The sequence below is a fragment of the Bos mutus genome, chromosome 22, assembly GCF_027580195.1.
Source record: "Bos mutus isolate GX-2022 chromosome 22, NWIPB_WYAK_1.1, whole genome shotgun sequence".
Classification (NCBI taxonomy): Eukaryota; Metazoa; Chordata; class Mammalia; order Artiodactyla; family Bovidae; genus Bos; species Bos mutus.
Genome location: NC_091638.1, coordinates 7,208,647 through 7,230,460, shown reverse-complemented (window position 1 = coordinate 7,230,460; position 21,814 = coordinate 7,208,647). Strand labels below are relative to the sequence as shown.

The 21,814-nt window shown below is 38.7% G+C and overlaps 1 protein-coding gene across 1 annotated transcript in view; it reads left to right on the top strand.

The window, feature by feature from the left end:
* DYNC1LI1 (dynein cytoplasmic 1 light intermediate chain 1) overlaps positions 1-19,430 on the top strand; it is a 51,457-nt gene extending 32,027 nt beyond the window's left edge. The window contains exons 3-13 of the mRNA XM_070359087.1: positions 3,168-3,284; positions 4,006-4,236; positions 6,270-6,439; positions 8,597-8,690; positions 11,306-11,441; positions 12,153-12,264; positions 14,185-14,244; positions 14,369-14,413; positions 15,082-15,202; positions 17,336-17,476; positions 18,491-19,430. Coding sequence (XP_070215188.1) covers positions 3,168-3,284; positions 4,006-4,236; positions 6,270-6,439; positions 8,597-8,690; positions 11,306-11,441; positions 12,153-12,264; positions 14,185-14,244; positions 14,369-14,413; positions 15,082-15,202; positions 17,336-17,476; positions 18,491-18,603 — 1,340 coding nt within the window. The 3' untranslated portion in view covers positions 18,604-19,430. The remainder of the gene's footprint in view (positions 1-3,167; positions 3,285-4,005; positions 4,237-6,269; positions 6,440-8,596; positions 8,691-11,305; positions 11,442-12,152; positions 12,265-14,184; positions 14,245-14,368; positions 14,414-15,081; positions 15,203-17,335; positions 17,477-18,490) is intronic.
* The last annotated feature ends 2,384 nt before the right edge of the window (positions 19,431-21,814 follow it).

Sequence of the window (21,814 nt, the reverse complement as noted above, 5' to 3'; positions counted from 1 at the left end):
ATATTTGTTGATATGTCAGGGGAGTGTGTAATTTCCTTGGTTCTGTCTCACTGCACCAAAAATGTGAAATGGCTGACTGGTGTTACGGCTCGGTTACAGCTCAGTTTTATTTGGTAAGCAAAGGAACATACATCCTTGAGGTGTGAGGCGGGCCGACCCAAAAGAAGAGAGGGGCTCAGTTTGGCTCCTCTTTTTATATGTTCCTTCTTCTCACCCGAGCCTGCTGTGTGTAAAATGGGCTAGCCAGGAGGGCTGTTTGTTCCACCCGAGGTCTCACTCTGGTCCTCGGATTTTCTTTCGTTCATTTTCTTGGGCTTTTCCTTTCTTTGTCTTTTAGCCACCGCCATTTTGGAGTCCGTTTTCCTATTCTAACTACCTAACAGTGTCATGAATTTGGAGTTCTGACCTGATACTACTTACAAGCCTTTACAGTTAGATAAACTAAAAGGAGACAGAAACTTACAGCTTAAGGAAACACTCGTCATCTCACCGTAGATGACCAAATTATCAGTGATTGTTTCTAACTGATGTTGCTGTGGTTTTATTCTTTTTGTTTATGCTTAAGATCATCTACAAGTATATGTATTTTTTATTCAGAAATGTTTATATAGAAAATATATATTTGAAACGTTTAAAAAAAGTTGAAACTAACTCAAGTTTTTTGACTCTTCTAAACATACCCTTTCACTTTCTAACATCTAAAATGGAAATTAAAGAGATAAGCTAAATCCTGGGTCATATTAAGTGAAGTTTTACCTGACTACTTACTGCCTGTTTTTATGTACTTTGAAAATATAGTGCCTGATGACTTGTATCTACTATTATAGTGCCGCACAGAATAGTCTCACAGCCTTAAAAATCCTCTGATCTTGCCAAGGCCCTCTTTAAAAGCAAGTTTTCCTAGATCTCACTATGATTTAGACTGTTTTATGTCTGTTGCTCATGCCCACTTAGTTGACTAGATATAAATTCTTATGTTTTGTTTTATAGTTCTTGAACTACAGAAGCAAATTATATAGAGACTTCCCTGGCGGTCCAGTGGTTAAGACTACACTTTCAGTGCAGAGGGTGTGGGTTTGATCCCTGATGGGATAAAATCCCACGTGCTGCACAATGCAAACAAACAAAAAAAATTATAAAGTAAATGCCATAAGAACTGTAAAACTGATAACATTCAAATTAGTAATCAGTATAACAAATGATGTTTTGCTGAAATTAAATAAGTTTAATAGTAAACTGAAGTCTGTGTTTTCATTTTCACTGGTTGAATTTGTGATTTCTATTTTAAGTGTGATTATCACAGAATGCATGTCATTATCATAGTTATTACTGTTTTCAACCCAGTTTGTTATTTTGATGGACTCTTTATTTTGTTGTTTTGTCTGCACCACGTGGCTTGTGGGATCTTAGTTCCCTGACCAGGGATTGAATCCAGCTTCAGGAGGGGAAGCACTGAGTCCTAAACAGTGGACCACCAGCAAATTCCCTTGGTGGATCTTTAATAGTTTACTGCAAAAATAGTGCTGAAAAATAAGTACTCTTTTTAATGACAAGTTCTTTATTGCTTAGTTAAGGCTACACTTACTGGTCTCCTGAAAATAGTTTTCTTCCATGCATCTATTTAAATACAGGTTTTTTCCCCAAGCACCTGTTTAAATACTGGCTTCCCTGGTGGCTCAGCAGTAAAGAATCCACTTGAAATGCAGGAGACACAGGTTCGGTTCCTGCGTGGGGAAGATGCCCTAGAGTAGGAAATGGCAACTCACTCCAGTATTCTTGCCTGGAAAATCCTATGGACAGAGGAGCCTGGCGGGCTACAGTCCACGGGGTCCCAAAGAGTGGGACACGACTGAAGCAACTGAACAATAGCAAAGGCTGCACTTACTGCTGTGAAGTGTTGAGAAATGGTTTAAAACCAATAGGAGCAGTGCGATTGAGAACAGCATTGACTTCCCTGGGACACTTTGTTGTGAGTTTGGCTTGCCCCTGTGGCCACTCTCTGCTCTGTTCTGTCTGCGTCCCTTGGCCTTAGCTTGGCACCAGTAGAATGATAAACACCAGTGCACAGGTGGCTACTGCAGTTTCTTGACAGCTTTGACAGTTAAAGATAGCTAGAAAATCCAGGATATATATATATAGTTTCTTAAATGCTCAACATGAAAGTTAAAAATAATTTTGAAATTCTCAGAGAACTCATGAATCTGTAGAAATAAGTCCTTAGATCCAAGAAACTCACTTTTATTAAGTACTAATAACATGATATTGCCAATAACAAAAGAGGTCCATGAAATAGTAACATGTAGTATTTAAAGAAAGTGTAAGTAAAGTTGCTCAGTTGTGTCCAACCATGCAATTTTCCAGGCAAGTGTCCTGGAGTGGGTTGCCGTTTCTTTTCCAGGGGATCTTCCTGACCCAGGGATCAAACCTGGCTCTCCCACACTGCAGGCAGACACTTTACCATCTGAGCCACCAGGGAAGCCCCAATATTAAAAAAAAAGCTTTTTAAAAAAAACCTCCCACCAAACCATCAAATAGCTGGCCTAGTTTTAAGCTTCTGAAATTTGTGCCAGGTTTAAGTCACGTGATTTCTTGCTATTAATATTTTTTAAGCCTACAGTTTTTGTCTATTCTACATTCTCTCTACCCTTGTTCTTACTCAACTCACTACCCCTAAGTTACTCACCCCTCTCCTTTGCTACGTATTTCTTATGCCTTCCTTATTTGGGTGAGGTCAGTCACAGGTCCCTGCCCTGGTCAGTTTTTACCTATGACCCTTCCTTCATGAGTGGCCCTTGGGTGTGTGCACATGATGCCAGCTGGACCAACTAAAAGTCTTTACCTGAGAGTCTTCAGACTGGAAAATGACAGAGAGAGTCTTTTATTCCTTGTAGCTTGAATGAGGATGGTGTAAAAGTTGAGCTTCTTAAAAGATAGCCACAGAGGAGATCATTCGTAATAGAAGAAATAGAGGCTTAACAAGAGGAGTGGAGATAATGGAGAGAGAATCATGGAGGTGAAGTCTGCATCTTCTCCTGTACAGTTACCTACTCATCTGGCAAATTACCCTCTTGGTTGAAGCTAGTTCCAATTGGGTTTTTCACTCAGCACACTAGAAAGCATCCTTAAATAGTCCATATTATGATTTTAAAGATCTGTCCTTTTTACAGGTGAAGATGGGGCTGGAAAAACAAGCTTAATAAGAAAAATTCAGGGAATAGAGGAGTACAAGAAAGGAAGAGGATTGGAATATCTGTATTTAAATGTTCATGATGAAGACAGGGACGGTGAGTGTCGTTCACTTGTAATTAATTTTCCTGGTGTCTTTCTTCAAGTTGCGCTGCTGTCCATATGAATATTGGTCTTTGACTTTGCTTAGTGTCATTTATTTTACCAGGATTCGTACTATCTCATGCCAGTCAGTGAATAGTTTAGGGTTTGGGATTGGGATTCATATGGTGGTATTTTTAAACATCTTAAGGTATTGGTATGTGAACTTCAGCTTTCTCGCTGACCTTGAAGAATCTCAGTTTTTAAGTTCCATTTCTCTCCTGTTTAGTGAAATAAGAGTGTTTTGTGAATATTTTGCCCTCGTTTTTCTGTCTTCTCATTTTTTGACAAGAAAATGTCATATACTTCCCAGCTTTTTTCATCTGATCAGCCATTTTTGTCTTCTGTAGATCACTTGCTTTCTCATTTTTGTATATAATATCTTGAATATGCATGGCTCTATCTTCTGATGGTAAGAATAGAAACAAGTGATTCAGTCTGTGGTTTGGGATTGAGAAGTTCGAAGTAGAGGATGCTCATTTTCTGTGTTGGCAGTTAAATCATTTTCTTGAATATTCATTAGGAATATACTGAATTGGTAGACGTCACCTAAGTAGTTGAACCTTGCCAAAGGAAACCTCTCCTGTGGAGCTGCCCTAGAATACCAAGTAGTATTGTGAGTTGGATGATGAGATGACTTTATCTTGTTGCCGTGGTAACCTTCTTTGTCTTTTGCAGATCAAACAAGATGCAATGTATGGATCTTGGATGGAGACCCATATCACAAAGGCCTCCTTAAATTTTCACTGGATGCCATTTCTCTGAAGGACACTCTAGTTATGCTGGTTGTTGACATGTCAAAGCCTTGGACTGCTTTGGATTCTTTACAGAAATGGGCAAGTGTTGTTAGAGAACATATTGACAAATTGAAAATTCCTCCTGAAGAAATGAAAGAAATGGAACAAAAGTGTGAGTAGTCTAGACAATACAGATTTTGAAGACAAAATTTCCTAGTTGACTTTCATAATTGTTAGGAATTTTTGAGTTTGAAAAAGATTTGATGATGGAAACATAATGTGAGTACTGCCTTTGAAATTCAGTTTGGATGACGTGCTAAGTTTTAATATAGCTTTACACTGGAAGCATACGCATAATGGCAGACTCTTCTGAAGAGATGCCCTTTCTTGTTTGCCAAAAGGCCGTATGTGTTCATTTGGAGAGCGGTATTTCAGGATAAAAAATTCTGAATCTTTCTACAGCTGCTCATTTTCAGTAGTTTAGTTTCTTGATAAGTGGAGCAATCTTATTAAGCTTGTCAAAATGAAGTATGTCCATAAGGATGTTAACACTATAACATAAAGATGTGAAGCTGGTTTTATGGTTTATGAAGTACATAATGTATTTTGTATGTGCCCATGTAAGTTGGAAATTTTCATGGAAATTATGAAAATAATATGGGTTGTTTCTGACAAGTTGTAAGCCAGTTGTCACAATTCTTTATTTCACTGAGAGCTCTTCATATGTCGGTGTTGCACTTCGTTTAAGGAAATATACAGATGGCATGCTGCTGTTCTTTGCTGTCGTTAGCTGATAACTTTTAGGGGAAATTTGACAGCTTACTGAAATTGATGTGCATGGAAACAGTAGAAACGTAAGAGAATGTATGTCCTAAATCATTAAAAAAGATATCTAACTGCTTTTAATCTATAACTTTCTTTTCTTTTTGGCCATTGCCTATGGAGCTTTTTCCTGCCTCTCTAAGTTTCTGCCATAAGGTGGTTCTCAGTCTGTGGTCCCACGACCGGCAACAGTACAGCTGGGAGTTTGTTAGAAATACATATTCTCAGGCCCTGCCGTAGACTTCTGAGTGAGAAACTTCTGGTGCGTGCTCAAATTTGAGAACCACTGTGAGGTTTCAGCCTCCTATTTGAAGGGCAGTAGAGGTGTGCATGGGCTTCCCGGGTAGCTCAGCGGTAAAGAATTCACCTGTGATGCAGAAGATACCACGGATTTGATCCCTGGGTCGGGAGGATCCCCTGGGGGAGGGCATGGTAACCCACTCCAGTATTCTTGCCTGGGAGAATCCCGGTGGATGGAGGAGCCTGTCAGGCCGCAGTCCATGGGGTTGCACAGAGTCGGACCTGACTGAAGCGACTGAGCGCGCGTGCGCAAAGGTGTGCCCGTGCCCCTGTGTCCAGGGCACCCTCTTCCCGACCCCATGTCGATTAGGAGAGTTTTCCTCCTCCGTGATTCTGTATAATATTCCCTCATGCACTTATTATCCTGTGCTGTCGTTTTGCCTTTAAACATGAAAATCAGTCCTGTAGAAATCCCTGTGTGTATCTATCATTGGTTCCTTAAGAATTCTTTGACGAGGAATTACTAAATCAGAGTATACTTTGTTAAGGCCCTTGGTATACTCACAGTAGCTTTTTTTTAAGTGAAGGTTTTGATAGTTTTGCAGATGAGTTCTAAAAATTTATCAGTTTTGGTAATACCTCATTAGTTCTTATGGGAGTGATAGAATAAATACGGCTCAAGATTGGACCTAGATAAAAAGACCTGAATAAAACGTTTAGAGAGAAGTTACTATTAGAAAGTCATCTGGAACCGTCTTTTAAATTGTGGACCCCCCCAACACACATTTATCTTTTCCTTTATCTGTCAAGTGCCCTTTGTGAGTTAGAGAGGAAGAGGGACAAAGCTCGGTTGTGACTTGCCCATAGTAATTTGCCCAGATGAGCCAGGCCTGCATTGAACCCCGCTCTTTGGAACCACTCAGCGTTTGTTCTGCCTCCTGATAATTAATGTGGGTCTAGCATCCAGTGTTTATGTACTGTCTTTGAAGCAGATTTCTCAAACCCTTTTTGTTGCTTATAAGACCAAGTACGAACTCTAGTGAAAAAAAAAAATACATGTCTAGATTATGGCAGAAAAACTACCTAGTGAAATGAAAAGCTGTTTCTAAACTATGTATTAAATTACCTTCCTTTGATTTTCAGTGGTGAGAGATTTTCAAGAATATGTAGAACCAGGAGAAGATTTCCCAGCTTCCCCTCAGAGAAGAAGTACCGCGTCACAGGAAGACAGAGATGACAGCGTGCTCTTGCCTCTGGGTGCGGACACGCTTACACAGAACTTGGGCGTCCCAGTACTAGTGGTGTGCACAAAGGTCAGTCTGCTTCCTGTAGGTTCTGCTACTGATGTTGGCCCGGGATGAACAGCTGTTTATTTTCTAGGCTCCTTGTGGTGTTGACGCATTAGTTTTTCTAGGTAACTTCCAGACTAGAAATAATAGTTAAAAATATTGAATGCTGTTCACATGTTCACCTTGTGATCTAAATCGTAGTTTCCTTTGAAAGAAAGTGTTACTTCAGATGTTCTATTGTGATTGAATTTCATTTTCCTAATTCTGATTAGAGTTCAAATTGTCAGTTTAGTAGAAAGAATTACAGGTAAGATGATGATTATCAAGTTTGTAAAATATTTTCCTGCATTGAGTTATATATGCCGATATTTTGATATATTAGGAGATTTTGTATGTAGAATGGACTTGATTTTAAAGACTTTTATCAGTGCTTGTTATGTAAAGTTGATATGCATCTATCAAAAGCCTTTTATTAAAGAGATTCTGGTAGGGTTGCTATTATAAAAATTCTGTTAATTTCATTCTGTCACTGTATATATACACTTTATAATAAAATCAGATTTCCTTTAAAAAATAATTTATACTTCATCTTCTACCTATTTGGTCTTAAGTAGTGTGTTTTTACTTTAGTAAGCCACGAACTAGTTAAGAAAATGATAGAACATATAAACGCTTTTGCTATCTAAAATTATTATCAAAAAGTAATGTGAAATTTGTGCATATAATTGAAAGAGGGTATGGAATTCATCTTTCGGATAAAAATGATAAATTTTAAAATATTTAATTTTTGAAGAGTTTAAAGTAAAACTTATCAATAACAAAGGAATGGGGGTACGATTGAAAATAATTAAGTCAAAATTTGTTGCCTGCTTTTCAAATGGTAATTCTGGTGGAGTTGGAAGTGTTGCTTGTACCTTTTCTGTAAACCTGTGCCTAAGCTCTCCCAGTAGAGTCCTTTCGCGTATGGCTTGTTTTGATTTTGTTTGGCAAACAGCTGCTTATCGGCAGCTATTTTCCTGTTTTTACACTGCAGATTGCCTCATAAAAGATCTTATTTTCTAATGAAAAAAATGTTGAGTTTAAAAGGGACCTGAATCAGTATCAGATGAGTCATAGATTCATAAAATTTTCAAGCCAGAAGAGATCATTTATAGTATTTCATAGAATCTAAGGCACCATCAGTTCTACTTGAGTTTAAGAGGTTTTACAATATGTGGATGTGGGAGAATGTGTGTCTCAGATTAGATGGGTTACTCAGCTCATTTTACAGACCCTGGACATTGAGGTTCAGCCTGTTACTTGCCACATCCTCATAGTTCAGTTAAAAATATCTTTAGTAAACTGTCATGTTTTGCCAAGTGACATTATAGTAATTATATGTATCTTTAATAATTTGAAATGCTCTCAGTTCTATAGAATGGACAAATATGCCACATTTTATATGCTGTTTATAAAGGAAACCGTTCTATGATAAACATATGCATGACAAAAAATGACAGATTGGACCCTAAATTAATACTTGTTCATTTTTAGATTTCATAAGCTTCCAATTCAGAAGTTTTGGTGACGTTACTTGGATGTCATGTTTGGAACATGCTTTAATTTTTTTCCTAACATTTTTTTGTTGCAAGTAGAAATCAGATTTGTTTCTTTGATTGAACTGGTGACATTTCAGAAATACCCTGTAATTTCTCTTTTCTGTTGTTGGTAAAATTGAAGTGAGAGTGAATAAAAGCACCAGAAAAGTAATGAAGGTCAGTTTAGAGTTGTCAGATAATCAGAGCAACAAAGGGGAAATGGTGTGTGGTACAGACTCCCTGGAGATACGGAGTGTTTTAGAGAACTTGTTCTAGAATGTAAGTCATTGAGTTAACAAGTATAACCGCCGTTTATAAGCTTGTCCTGTTACTTTTCCTTTATGTACCAAAACTTTCTCTTTGGTGTTCTTATCACCAAAGAGATCAGTATATCATAGAAGTCAGTACTTCTTTAAGTAATGAAAGCATTCATTAGTCTCAAGACTCTGACTAAAAGTCTCTAGACAGATAGGAGTAATTGATACTCTAGGTCCATATCAGAGTTGTAGTTTTGTGATATTCTCCCACCCAAAATTGAATTTAAATCATTATATTATTATTTAAAGTTAATATTGTTCTTTTTAAAATTATTTTAACTCATTAGTGTGATGCCATTAGTGTGTTGGAGAAAGAACATGACTACAGAGATGAGCATTTTGATTTTATTCAGTCACATATCCGGAAGTTTTGTTTACAGTGTATCCTTTTAATACATTGGTTGGTGCAATATTTCTAAGCTGTTTGTTTATTTAAGTTGAGGAGTAAATTGATGAACTTAGAAATTCTATAAACTTTTATTTTCCTACCTCTGGTTAGAAATTTCATTTTAATTCCCAAGTGTCTTGGTATTTTGAGATACAAAAGCAAGTACTGAAATATGTAACTTTGATTTGATGTATTTAAAGTACTATGATTAAGAAAAATAATTCTCAGACTTATGCAGAAAATTCTAACAAGTTAGCATTGTAAATATTCTCATTTAAAACTGGTGTTCATTACTTGGGGGTGGGTGGTAGGGCAAGATCAGTGTTTGGGTTTGTGTGTTCTTATTTTTAATATGTTTGGTATGTTAATCATCTCCAGAGTATGCATTCATCTCCATTGCATAGTCTGATGCAATGGTTTTAAATGGTTTTTAAATCTGGCTCTGCCCATCTAAAAGTTAACTGAATTGGAACATTCAAAAGGAAGGCTGGAGAAATCTGTGCTAAATTCTGAAAAAGCTTTCTGGGTTAATTTTGATGATCACAAGGTTAGAAAATCAATCATAGGAATCTTGTGTAGTCTAGGTTGCAAGGATTAGATGAGCCAATGAATATACAGCTAAGCAAAGGATAAAATGAATCAGTGAGTGAATGCTTTTAGAATTTCCTGTTGAAAACTGCAGATGGCTTGAGAGCACTGAAGGAGAAGTGTGCTCAGCTCGCCCCTCCTGGATCAGATTTGGTGCAGTTGCATTCCCAAACCAAAGCTTGTGGGTCTGAAAAGTGACTAAATGATAGGTATTAGGACTAGATAGAAAGAGTAAGTGACAGACACGTGCTTAGAGTGTCCAAAGGTTTTCATCGTCATTAGTGCACGTTAACCACGTGGAGAAAGCCTGGCCGAATAGTGAATAAGATCGCTTGACCCTGGGAGCCTCCCTTTCCCCCTTTTCCTTCAGGACTTTGTCCTCTGCTGCCCTTTCTCTTCTCATGCCACATAACGGTTAGTTGGGTTGAATTAAAGGGCGTTCGTCTGCCAAAGAAAACAAAAAGTGGGAGTAATTGAAGTCAGGTGTTTATGGCCTTTTTAATTATCTTTGCAGATTAGAAAATTTGAGAACAAGCACTCTCTTTAAATGGTTATTTAAAACTACACTTGAAAATGTATATAGAGAGATGTAATCAGGAAGAAGAGTGTCCACTAAAATAATTACAGGCCTGTAGTAAAGCCGGCTGATTTTAAAAGAATACAAAACATATCACTTCAGGAGAGTGAGTTGTGTGTGCGTGTGTGTGTATGTGTGAGTGAGTGAACTGAAGTGAAAAGTGAAGTCGCTTAGTCATGTCTGACTCTTTGCGACCCCAAGGACTGTGAGCTGCCAGCCTCCTCCGTCCATGGGATTTTCCAGGCAATAATACTGGAGAGGGTTGCCATTTGCTTCTCCAGGGGATCTTCCCGACCCAGGGATTGAACCCCGGTCTCCTGCATTGCAGGCAGACGCTTTACTGTCCAAGCCACCAGGGAGTGAGGGCAACAATTCAAAATCATGTTTCCTTTAAAATTAAAAGATGTTTCATTATAATGCAAATTTTCCAGCTGTATAAATCTTCCAAATTATCATAAATTGGTTCTCATTGTGAGAAAGATGGTTGCTAAGTTCACACAGTTAAGCTTTTACTTAAGATTGTGAAGTTTGTTTCTACCAAATTAAGTATTATGACAAGTTAAGTATATTTAGCAAAACTACTTTAAGGTTCTCAAGCTTTGGTTCGTGTCCTAGAAAATACAAATATCCCGGTTCAGAGGTTACACCAGTCTCATCACTTCCTCCTGGCCTGAGTCACCATTTCTCTTGGGACCCAGCATCAAGTACTAGCAGATCCCCCTGAGCAGTGGTCAGATTTCTGTTAGCCACTCCCACCACATCATCTACCGGTAGTCACATGGCCCCTTTTTCTACAGGTGTCTCTTGATCTTTTGGTCCACCAGGTCATGTGGATAAAGGTCACAGTTACAATCTGTGTTCGTTACTGCGTGTTCATCACACGTTCAACACACGTTACTGCTTGTGTTATATCACATTTTGGTCACAGTTGCTGTGGATTGTTCCTGAAAGCTCCTTGATGTTTCTTGATGGTTCATCTTCTCTGTTCAGTGGCTTTCCTGAGCTTTCTCCCCAAAGTCCTGATTCCTGAGACTAGTAAAAACTATAAGACATGCTAGTGCCGACTACCTTTGTTGAAAAGGCAAGACAGTTTTGATAAATAATATCCCTCCTTCATGAAGTTTAAGAAGGTAAAAAGCAAAAACAAATCTTGTCTTCATGTGTTGTAAATACAGAGGTAGTGGACCCAGTTAATTACCTTTACTTTCTTGGCTAACGAGATTTTTGCCCTCCTGAGTTAAATCAATTATGTAGAGATTGTTTCATTTGAATTTAACGTGTGTGAAATACTTTATGATTTTGAAATTCTTGATTACCATGTAATTATATCCATGGAAATTATTTTTGAAACTAATATGCTGTAAATGTTAAGCGGAGAACACAGACTTTTACAGTACCTCTTCATGGAGTTTGTCCAAAAATTTCTTTAACGGTATAATTCAGATGGTGCAGCACTTATATACGCTTCAGTAAAAGAAAATAAAAATATAGATTTAGTATATAAGTACATCGTCCAGAAACTCTATGGATTTCCTTATAAGATTCCTGCTGTTGTTGTGGAAAAAGATGCAGTATTTATGTAAGTATGCTTTTTTAAATTTTTTTGGCTGTGCCATGCAGCACATGGGATCTTAGTTCCCCAACCAAGGGTCGAACCCTTGCCCCCTGCATTGGAAGTGCTCAGTCTTAACCACTGGACCACCAGGAAGGTCCTACTGTACTCCTAAGTATATTGTTCTGTCATATACTGTTGCTGCAGTTTGATGCTGTATCATTTTTGGTTTTGAAGTGAGACTAGTAAACTTTTCCATGATGAGTTGGTGAGAATCTGTTCCTAGATTATTTTATTTATAACATGCTTTGATCTATTATTGTTGCCTTTTAGATTTACTACTGGCCTGAGCCTTTTTGAAAGGCTGCTGTTATAGCTAACCTATGTATTGGGTACATGTATCAGTCAGTGTATCTGTTCTTTAATTGATTAACAGTACGTAAAGGACCCAATGTATAATAACCTAGATATGGTTTGAAAAGTTACCTGAATAAATTGGGAGGTAACACTAATGATTAGTTCCTCTCAAAAAACCTGTAATGTCAGTTCTAGAATCAAGAAAGTTAATAAATTTAAGTAGAAATTAGTAAACTTTAACTTGAGTATTGTAATAGATGAATTTTCTATAATTGGTCAAATTTAACTTCATAAAAACTGTTCTCCTTAATCTGATCATGGATGGAATGAAAGAATGACTGTATAAATGGTTGAGAATTTATCATCTGTGTTTCTTTCTAGTCCAGCAGGGTGGGATAATGATAAGAAAATAGGAATATTACATGAAAACTTTCAAACGTTAAAAGCAGAAGATAATTTTGAAGACATCATAACTAAACCACCTGTCCGAAAGGTAAATTTTAGTGTATAGTCTTAATAGTCTTTTAAACTGAGGGGGAAGCCCATAATTTTAAGATTGTAGGTAGAAAGGTAAGGGGTTTCATTTCTATGAAGTTGTGAACTTTACAACCTGGGGCTCAATCAAAGCCAAGAACACCTTGGTGGAAAAATTGTATTCGCTTTTGGCTCTTGAGACAGATCTCGCATCTTCTTCATGGTCATGAGTTGTTCACACGAGCCCAGCAGGTCCAGGGGCTGCCAGGCTCCATTTTATTCTGTATTGTTGCATGTCATTCTTAAGATTTTTAAATCTGATTCTGGATGATACTCTGCTTCCATATGTCTTGATTTCGCTAAGGATGGTGTTTTATGGTTAGATAGTATAGACACTTCTGAAAAGCTGTATAAAGTTGAGTGTTCGCATTTAGTAAGTTCTCACTGACTTTTAATTTGAACATGCTTCAGGAAAAAGTAATGTTGATTCAGCATATAATAAGGTTCTTAATTAAAAGTCCAAACATTTACAGAGCAGTTAGAAATAAGAAACAGCATCAAATGAAAACTCAGTTGGTGTGTTATTCAGTTTGAATGTCTATTAAAAGAAATGCACACTTTAAAAACAATTTTTTCCCATTCTCTATTTTACCAGCAAAATTGTGCTTCAAATTGTTTTTTATTCATTCCACAAATATTTATTGAGCTGTCGTTTAGGCATTAGGTGCTAAACAGGACCATGAGGTAGTGAATCTGTAGATGCCATCACTCAGGTGGTGATCTGTGCTCTGGAAAGGAAGCCCAGTCAGGGAGGGAGAGTGGGTGGGTGGGAGGTTACAGTCGGGAATGGGGAGGGCAGGTCTGATGAGAGGGGAGGATATGGAGGCACGGGAAGAGAACGTGCACGCGCCCTGAGGCAGGAGTGTGTAAGGCGGCTGGAGGGGCTGGGAAAGAGCCCCCGGGAGGGCCAGAGCAGAGGGAAGAAAGGCAGAGTGAGGGTCTTGCAGAGCCTCAGCATTAGGCTGCAGGCAGGACTCTGGATTTCATGCTCAGTGGGGTGGAAAGTGACGGGCAGGCAAGCTGCAGTGGAGCTGGGATCCCGCCTGCCTTAACCTTTCCAAAGGATCGCCCTGGCTGCTGGTTGACAAACAATACACGGCCTGCCTTGCACAGAAACAAGAGGAGCAGGAGGCATTGGCAGCACCCCCGCCCCCCCCGCCTTTATTTTCTAATTATTCAGCAGATGGAAGAGATATTATATTTTTATTTCAGGAAACGAGGAGCAAGTTGCTCTTCTCTCAACTGGGATATTATTGGCCCTTTTAAAACACCTAACTGTTTTTGTTGTTGTTGTTTAGTCGCCAAGTTTTGTCTGACTCTTTTGCAACCCCATGGGCTGCTCACCAGACTCCCCTGTCCGTGGGACTCTCCAGGCAAGCATACTGAAGTGGGTTGCCATTCCGTTATCCAGGGGGTCTTCCTGACCCAGGGATTGAACCTGTGTCTCCTGCATTATATTCTTTACCACTGAGTTGCGCAGATTTTATAAGCATGTATAAATCTTATAAGAGTCTGTATGCGTGTGACTCTTGGATTGTGCTGTCCAGTGCAGTAGGAACTAATTACATATGGCTCTTAAGTGTAAATTAAGTACAACTAAATGAGAAATTCACTTCCTCAGTCATGCTAGCCGTTATTGCAGCTCCTCAGTAGCCACTGGCTGGCAGGTTGGACAGCACAGATACGGACATTTATATTAGTGCAGATCAGCATTGGACGGCTCTGCTGAAGGGCCCTGGGGAGGGCAGTCCACCCATGTATATGTGATACAGGTAATATTCATATTCTTAGTGTTTTTAAAAAATTGTGCTAATCTAGACAGTGAGTTATGACTGACTTTAGCATAATGACCTGTTCATTTATGCATTGCTCATTTCAGTTTGTGCATGAGAAAGAAATTATGGCGGAAGATGACCAAGTGTTTCTTATGAAGCTACAGGTATGAAATTACATCAGAAGCAGACTTAGTATGGTTAATGGTTAAACAGTTCTTGTACACATTTTCTTTAAAAACAGCAATACATGACTGAATGTCTAACCTAGACTTTTTGTGTGTTTTCCAGTCCCTTTTAGCAAAGCAACCACCAACTGCAGCTGGAAGGCCTGTGGTCAGTATTACAGATCCTGACTAAATGATTAAAATGCAGTGCATATTGTTTTAGTTCTTAGTTTCTTTAATTGTATATCTGTCTCTTATGGGTGTACTTGGATATAAAGTTGAATTAAGAATTCCCCTGGAATTTGTGAGATTTTAAAAGATAAACTTTGATTCCCTTTTAGAATATTGAAATCATAGAGATCTATTTTGTACCGTTTGCCCTGTATCCGTTACTAGGCTGAACCATTTTTGTACGTTGTTTTATAAATGCTCACAACAGCCGGATGAGGCAAGTCCTATCCTTATCCCCATTTTGCAGGTGGCGAAATGGAGGCTTTCTAGGACATCATGGCTTGTCTGAGATTAAGTTGGTGGGATAGGATGCAAGTCCAGATTGGAGTCTGGATCTGACTCCCACGCTTCTTTTCATAACCATGCTTCATTATTCTGTGTGTTTCCCTTTTTCCATTGAAGGGAAAATTAATATGCTAAAATGTGAGGGGTCCCTGGTATTCTAAGAATGAGGACACGGTTGCTAAACACTTTTGTCCAGGGCTTGCAGCATAAAGGGACAGTAGAAGAGATGGGGAGCAGTTGTAGAGGACTTGTTTATGTGATAATTTTTGTGAAGTTGAGTTTTCAGGGTTTTATACATGTGGCTTTCACCTTTTTACTTAGGACGCCTCACCAAGAGTCCCAGGAGGCTCCCCTCGAACACCAAACAGATCTGTGTCATCCAACGTTGCTAGCGTATCACCCATCCCTGCTGGGTCAAAAAAGATCGATCCAAACATGAAAGGTACATTTCTCTCTTTTTAAGAGTAAACAACACAATGTATTTCACAATAGAAATCTACCCAGTGTCATCCCACCTCTTGCCTTAGCTGTTTTCTTTTTTGTGCGGTAGTGTCTTGTCTTTGTGTATCTATAGAGATAGAAACTCAGAGTGAAGCAGACTGTGAAACATCTTACAGTGTAGTTTTAACATACACTCTATGGTGTGCACTTTATAAAAGCTTTGTGTTACATTTACTCACGCTGGATCATCGAAAAAGCAAGAGAGTTCCAGAAAAATACCTATTTCTGCTTTATTGACTATGCCAAAGCCTTTGACTGTGTGGATCACAATAAACTGTGGAAAATTCTGAAAGAGATGGGAATACCAGACCACCTGACCTGCCTCTTGAGAAACCTGTATGCAGGTCAGGAAGCAACAGTCAGAACTGGACATGGAACAACAGACTGGTTCCAAATAGGAAAAGGAGTACATCAAGGCTGTATATTGTCACCCTGCTTATTTAACTTATATGCAGAGTACATCATGAGAAACGCTGGGCTGGAGGAAGCACAAGCTGGAATCAAGATTACCAGGAGAAATATCAATAACCTCAGATATGCAGATGATACCACCCTTATGGCAGAAAGTGAAGAAGAACTAAAGAGCCTCTTGATGAAAGTGCATGAGGAGAGTGAAAAAGTTGGCTTAAAGCTCAACATTCAGAAAACGAAGATCATGGCATCTGGTCCCATCATTTCATGGCAAAAGATGGGGAGAGTGGCTGACTTTATTTTTTTGGGCTCCAAAATCACTGCAGGTGGTGATTGCAGCCATGAAATTAAAAGATACTTACTCCTTGAAAAGAAAGCTATGACCAACTTAGCATATTTAAAAAGCAGAGACATTACTTTGTCCACAAAGGTCCGTCTAGACAAGGCTATGGTTTTTCCAGTGGTCATGTATGGATGTGAGAGTTGGATTATAAAGAAAGCTGAGTGCCGAAGAATTGTTGCTTTTGAACTGTGGTGCTGGAGAAGACTCTTGAGAGTCCCCTGGATTGCAAGGAGATCTAACCAGTCAATCCTAAAGGAGATACGTCCTGGGTGTTAATTGGTAGGACTGATTTTGAAGCTGCAACTCTAATACTTTGGCCACCTGATGCGAAGAGCTGACTTGTTTGAAAAGACCCTGATGCTGGGAAAGATCGAAGGCAGGAGGAGAAGGGGACGACAGAGGATGAGATGGTTGGATGGCATCACCGACTTAATGGACGTGGGTTTGGGTGGACTCCAGGAGTTGGTGACGGACAGGGAGGCCTGGCATGCTGTGGTTCATGAGGTCGCAAAGAGTCGGACACGACTGAGCGACTGAACTATACCTATAGGTCATTGGAAAAATTCATGTTTTACTTGAAATGGATTATTTGCAGTTAACAAGCAGAACAAAACTGTATGCATTATAGTTATTTCTATAGGAATGATTGCCCTATGTGGGTGGGTGAGACTTCCTGTCTTTTTATGCCCTTTCCTGATGTTTCTCAGTTGTTCAGGTTACCTGTCATCAACATGGAGCCTTGCAGTTTGCCTAAACCTAATCAGCATTCTGTAAATATTAACTAATAAGAGCTCCCACCGCCCCTAGTATTTCCTTCCTGTTTGTATTTTTCTTCTGTGAATTGTTTATTTTTCTTCTGTGAATTGCTTATTTGTCCATTAATCTCTTAGAGCTTCTACTGATTTTCATATCAAATTGGACAGCTTTGTGTAATACTTGAAGCAACTATTTTTATTTTTGAAGAACCCCTTTCAAAGGGGATATATATTCACGAGTAGCATCTGTTTTAAATGCTTTTGGCTTTTAAAAAATAACACTCTACCCTGTTTCAGCAATGAACCCAGCACAGCAAAAAAGAAATAAAATGTAAAGAAAAAAATAACACTCTAAGTTTTTAATAATTATCTTGCATTCTTAACACTTACTCATATTTTGTTTTATATATGATTGATTAGAGAAGTTACCCAGCCTCAAAAGATTAAAGTTGGCCTGGATGTGGAACATCTGTGTGTGATTCATTTTCTGTGTATCATTACTATAATAATTTACAGAAAAGTTGAATGCTTTGAGTACGTTTTTTATCCTTTTTTTTTTTAATAGCTGGAGCTACAAGTGAAGGTGTCCTGGCAAATTTCTTTAACAGTTTGCTGAGTAAAAAGACTGGCTCCCCAGGAGGCCCTGGTGTTGGTGGTGGTAGCCCTGGAGGTGGCCCTGCTGGAAGGATGGATGGGGGGAGAGGAGGTAAGGGAGGGAGGGATGGATGTTTACCACCGAAACCTGCCAAAAATCAGGTACTTACTGGACCTTTCCTTTCTTAACAGCTGTATTGCACATTTAAAGTGTGCATTTCAGTGTTTTAATGTATTTACAGACTTACACAAACCATTTTGTTTTTGTTATTTAGTTGCTCAGTCACGCCTGATTCTTAGATACCCATGGACTGTAGCCCACCAGGCTCCTCTGTCCATGGGCTTCTCTGGGCAAGAATATTGGAGTGGGTTGCCATTCCCTTTTCCAGGGGATCTTCCCAACCCAGGGATCGAACCCATTTCTCCTGCACTGGCAGGTGGATTCTTCTACACTGCTGAGCCACCAGGGAATCCACGCACAACATTACCATAATCTAATTTTAGAACAGTTTCATCTCCTTAAAAACGTGCGCATCAAAAAGAAGGAATTTGAGACAGTTCTAGTGAGAGGGTTAAACCTAGAGCCTAATAATAGAGTGCAGAAAGTCAGAAAAAACCAATACACTATTAGCGCATATATATGGAATCTAGAATAAAGTGACACTGAGGAACGTACTTGCAGAGAAGGAAAAGAGATGCAGAGCATGGACCTGTGTACACAGTGGGGGAGGGAGGGAGTAGGACAAATGGAGGAAACAGACCCTGCAGTTTAACATGAGGGACTGTAAAGATACACTGTCCTGTTTATAATGAAAATGTATAGTTTGATCCTGGTCAGGGAAAATGTGACCCCCAAAAAAAAAAAAATGAAAGGGAATTTATGTTTCAATTAGGACGTTTATGTATACATATATGTGCTTTAGATAAAGTTTTAGATACATATGTGCTTAGATATATATGTGTAAAGTTTTAGATACATATATGTGTTTTAGAAAAATACATGTTTACATATATGTTTGTTATACGTGTGTTAAGTGAAACCATTGGCAGTTGTTAAATGAAGATGCACTGGTGTCAGAGATCCCTTGCCTTATGTCTAAATCGTAGCCTCTTTCCTTCACTGTAGGCCAGAAGCCTGTCCTGTCAGACGTTCATGCGGAGCTGGACAGAATCGCACGGAAACCAGTGACGGTCTCCACTACCACACCTACATCTCCTGCAGAAGGAGAAGCTTCTTGAAGATACCAAATAAAGCCATTTATTCATTTTCTGGGATAATGTAAACTTGCCTCTGCCTTCTCCTTCAGAAGTGGAATTAGGGAGCTGGAGTGCTTTTTCAGATGGACTAAATTTATGTCCTCCTTTTGTGTGTGTGGTTGCCCATTTTTTAATAAAAGGGAACTATACAGAAAAAATTATTCTACACTATGTAGGATTGCTATTTGCATCGCCACTTTGCGTAAGAAAGTAATTTTGGATTTTGAAAAGCTCAAATTTATAGATCTGAAATACAGCCATGGGATCATATTCTGAAGGCTACTTAAAACATCTAGGAGGGTTTGGGAAGGGCAGAAAAATAATGCTTTGGGCATTTGACTGACTTGGAAGTCCAAGCTTATTTTAGTTAAGACTGTTAAGAAATCTTTTAAAGAATTATGTATTAGTTTTGCTGGAAAAGAGGAGATGATCAGTTGTCAGATTTTCCACCCCACTGTAACTATACCACCACACATGGAATGTGCTGAGAAGCCTGTCAGGTAGCGTTGGATACACTAGTCACTGTCTTAATCCATGGTCCTATACGTTATCAAAATGTGATTTAGAAACATTGGTCAAGATTTGTTTCTTTAACTGAGAAGAAAAAGAAAGCACACTGCCTGAATGGGTAAAAGAAAAATGCAGAGGTTAAAATGTAAAGAGGTATAACAGTCTGGATTTGTCTCTATCTATATATATATATATATATTCACCCATATATATATATATATATGACTCTGCCTTAATATACCCCTTTTTTGTTTGTGACTTTCAACTGTAATCAGTTAATAAAGTATTTATTCTCTGCATTCAGGTTCAGATAACTTGTTGCATTCTCTTATATGTAAATCTATATTTATCATACAATGAATAAGATCTGTCAGTATTTTATTTAACTTCATAGGATTATTAAGCTTTCTACTCTTCTAAGAGACAAGTAAGTACCTGAGATTACTACCCTGTAAGTCTCCTTAAATTAGGAATTTACCTTGATCAGTACATCTTCCCTATCAGCATGTCTTGAACTATCAAATCTAATGTCAGCATTCCTCACAGAAAAAAATAAAGCCTTTTTTTAGTCATTATTTAATGGGCAGAAACTGTTTTAAAAGTTTGGCACATTCACACGGCTGCTCTTACCGGTCCTTCCAGGTCAGATCACCTGGTGGTGGTTTCACCTTTTGATACTCAGCTTTGGAACATTTGTAACAACAGTTAGATTTTCATACTGATGTTAACTAAAGAACATACGTACATTTGACCTATTGCTTAATTTCAGATAATTGAGGGAAAACGGTTACTACTATTTACATTGGTCTTTGTTATAACTTTATAATATATATTCCTAAGATTTTTTTTTCCACAAAATATTTGAGGACAGTTCTACTTTCAAACGTAATTCTTTCATTATAACTTTAAAATCTGTTTAGTTTAGTTTTATAGTAGTGTTTGGCTCCTAATGGTTGAATGTAAATACTAAAATATATGAGAGGGTTATAATTTGTTTCAGTGTGGGAAAAACTTAGGGTGTTTGTGGGCATGGAAAAATTAGTTTGCAAAAGCATTTTGTTTGATAAAATGAGGGGGCAAATGCCGTTGATAAAATCTTAACGATTCTGCAGTTCTGGTGTTGTGAAGGCCGGTTTGCCTAAACTAGTTGTACTTGAAGTAAGTGAAGCCGCTGAAGAGAATTGCAGACTGTGCTTCGTGGTATACTGTGGCATGTCTGCTGTGTTGCATGTCTAGACCAACTCATGGTTTTTTTTTTTTTTTCCTGTGTACATTGGAGATATACTAGAAAACCCTCAGAATTGCTTTGTTACCTGAATTAATGATAACTGTTCACTTTATATGAGGTTCAGTTTTAACTAATTGAAGATCTTTTGTTTACTGTGGTTGGACTTTAAACCTTTTTTGGTCCCAATTTTAGCAAGGAAATTTGTTTTTAAACTACTTAAATTTTTTTGTTTTTTAGCTCTTTTTAATTGAAGTACACAGTACAGAAAAGTAGACAACTTACAGGTGTATGGTTTGAAATACCACAAAGTGACCACATATAACCAGCACCAGCATCAAGAAAGACAACGTTACTGGTATTTCCTGCGTGACCCCCCGCCCCCGTCCTCCCGCCCACCAAGTAACTCCTGCCCTTTCCTCTAAAGCCATAGATCAGTCTTACTTGTATTTAAGCTGTGTATAAATGGGCTCTTAACATCTCTGTTTCTTTGCATCAGGCTTCTTTCAGTTTTCTGGGGAGCCTGCATTTCGTTGCCTGTAGTGATAGTTACTAATTCTCATTGCATCACAGTATTTCTTGTGCAGAAACACTGATGTCTCTAGTGTGCTGTTGACGGGGATGTCAGTTTCCTCTTGCTGCTGTAGCACACTGACAGAATTCAGTGGTTTAATACAGATGTGTTACCATGCTGTTCTGGCGGGCAGAAGCCCAGAATCAGCTGTGCTAGGTTAACGTGGCAGCAGGTCTGGTTTCTTTTGGAGGCTCCAGGGAGCGTCTGTTTCCTTCCTTTCCAGCTTCTAGAGGCTGCCTGACTTCCTTGGTTCCTGGCCCCCTGTCCATCTTCAAAGGCAACAGCGTTGCATCTTCTAGTCTCTGCTCCCAGCACACCGCTTCACCCTGACCCTGCTGCTTCTGCATATCAGGATCCATGGGATTAAATCTGGCCCACGTGAGTAATCCACTGTAGCGCCCCAGCGCTTCACTCTCCTTGCGTGCATGGTTTCTGAAGAGCAACTGAATGTTGTTTTATTGCCTTGGGTCCTCCGTAGGCGGTGTTTTCCCTTTGACTTCTTTTGAGATTTTAAAAATCTTTGATTTTATGCAGCTTGAATATAATATGCCTAGGTGCCTAGGGGTGGGGGTGGAGGAGTGGTTATCTTTAGTATTCTCTGAACTTCCTGGGTCTGTGGTTTAGTATCTGACATTAATTGGGGGGAAATTCTCAATAATATTAACTTGGGGGAAATTCTTAGTCACTATTGCTTCAGATATTTTTTCCGTCCTTTTCTCTCTTACGTTCTCATGTATGTGTTACATCTCTTGTAGTTGTCCCGTAGTTTTGGGGTATTCTGTTTCCTCTTTTTTTCCCAACCCTCCCCCACCCCCAGTCTTTTTTTACCTTTGCTTTTTAGTTTTCGAAGTTTCTGTTACCGTATCATCCAGCTCAGAGATTCT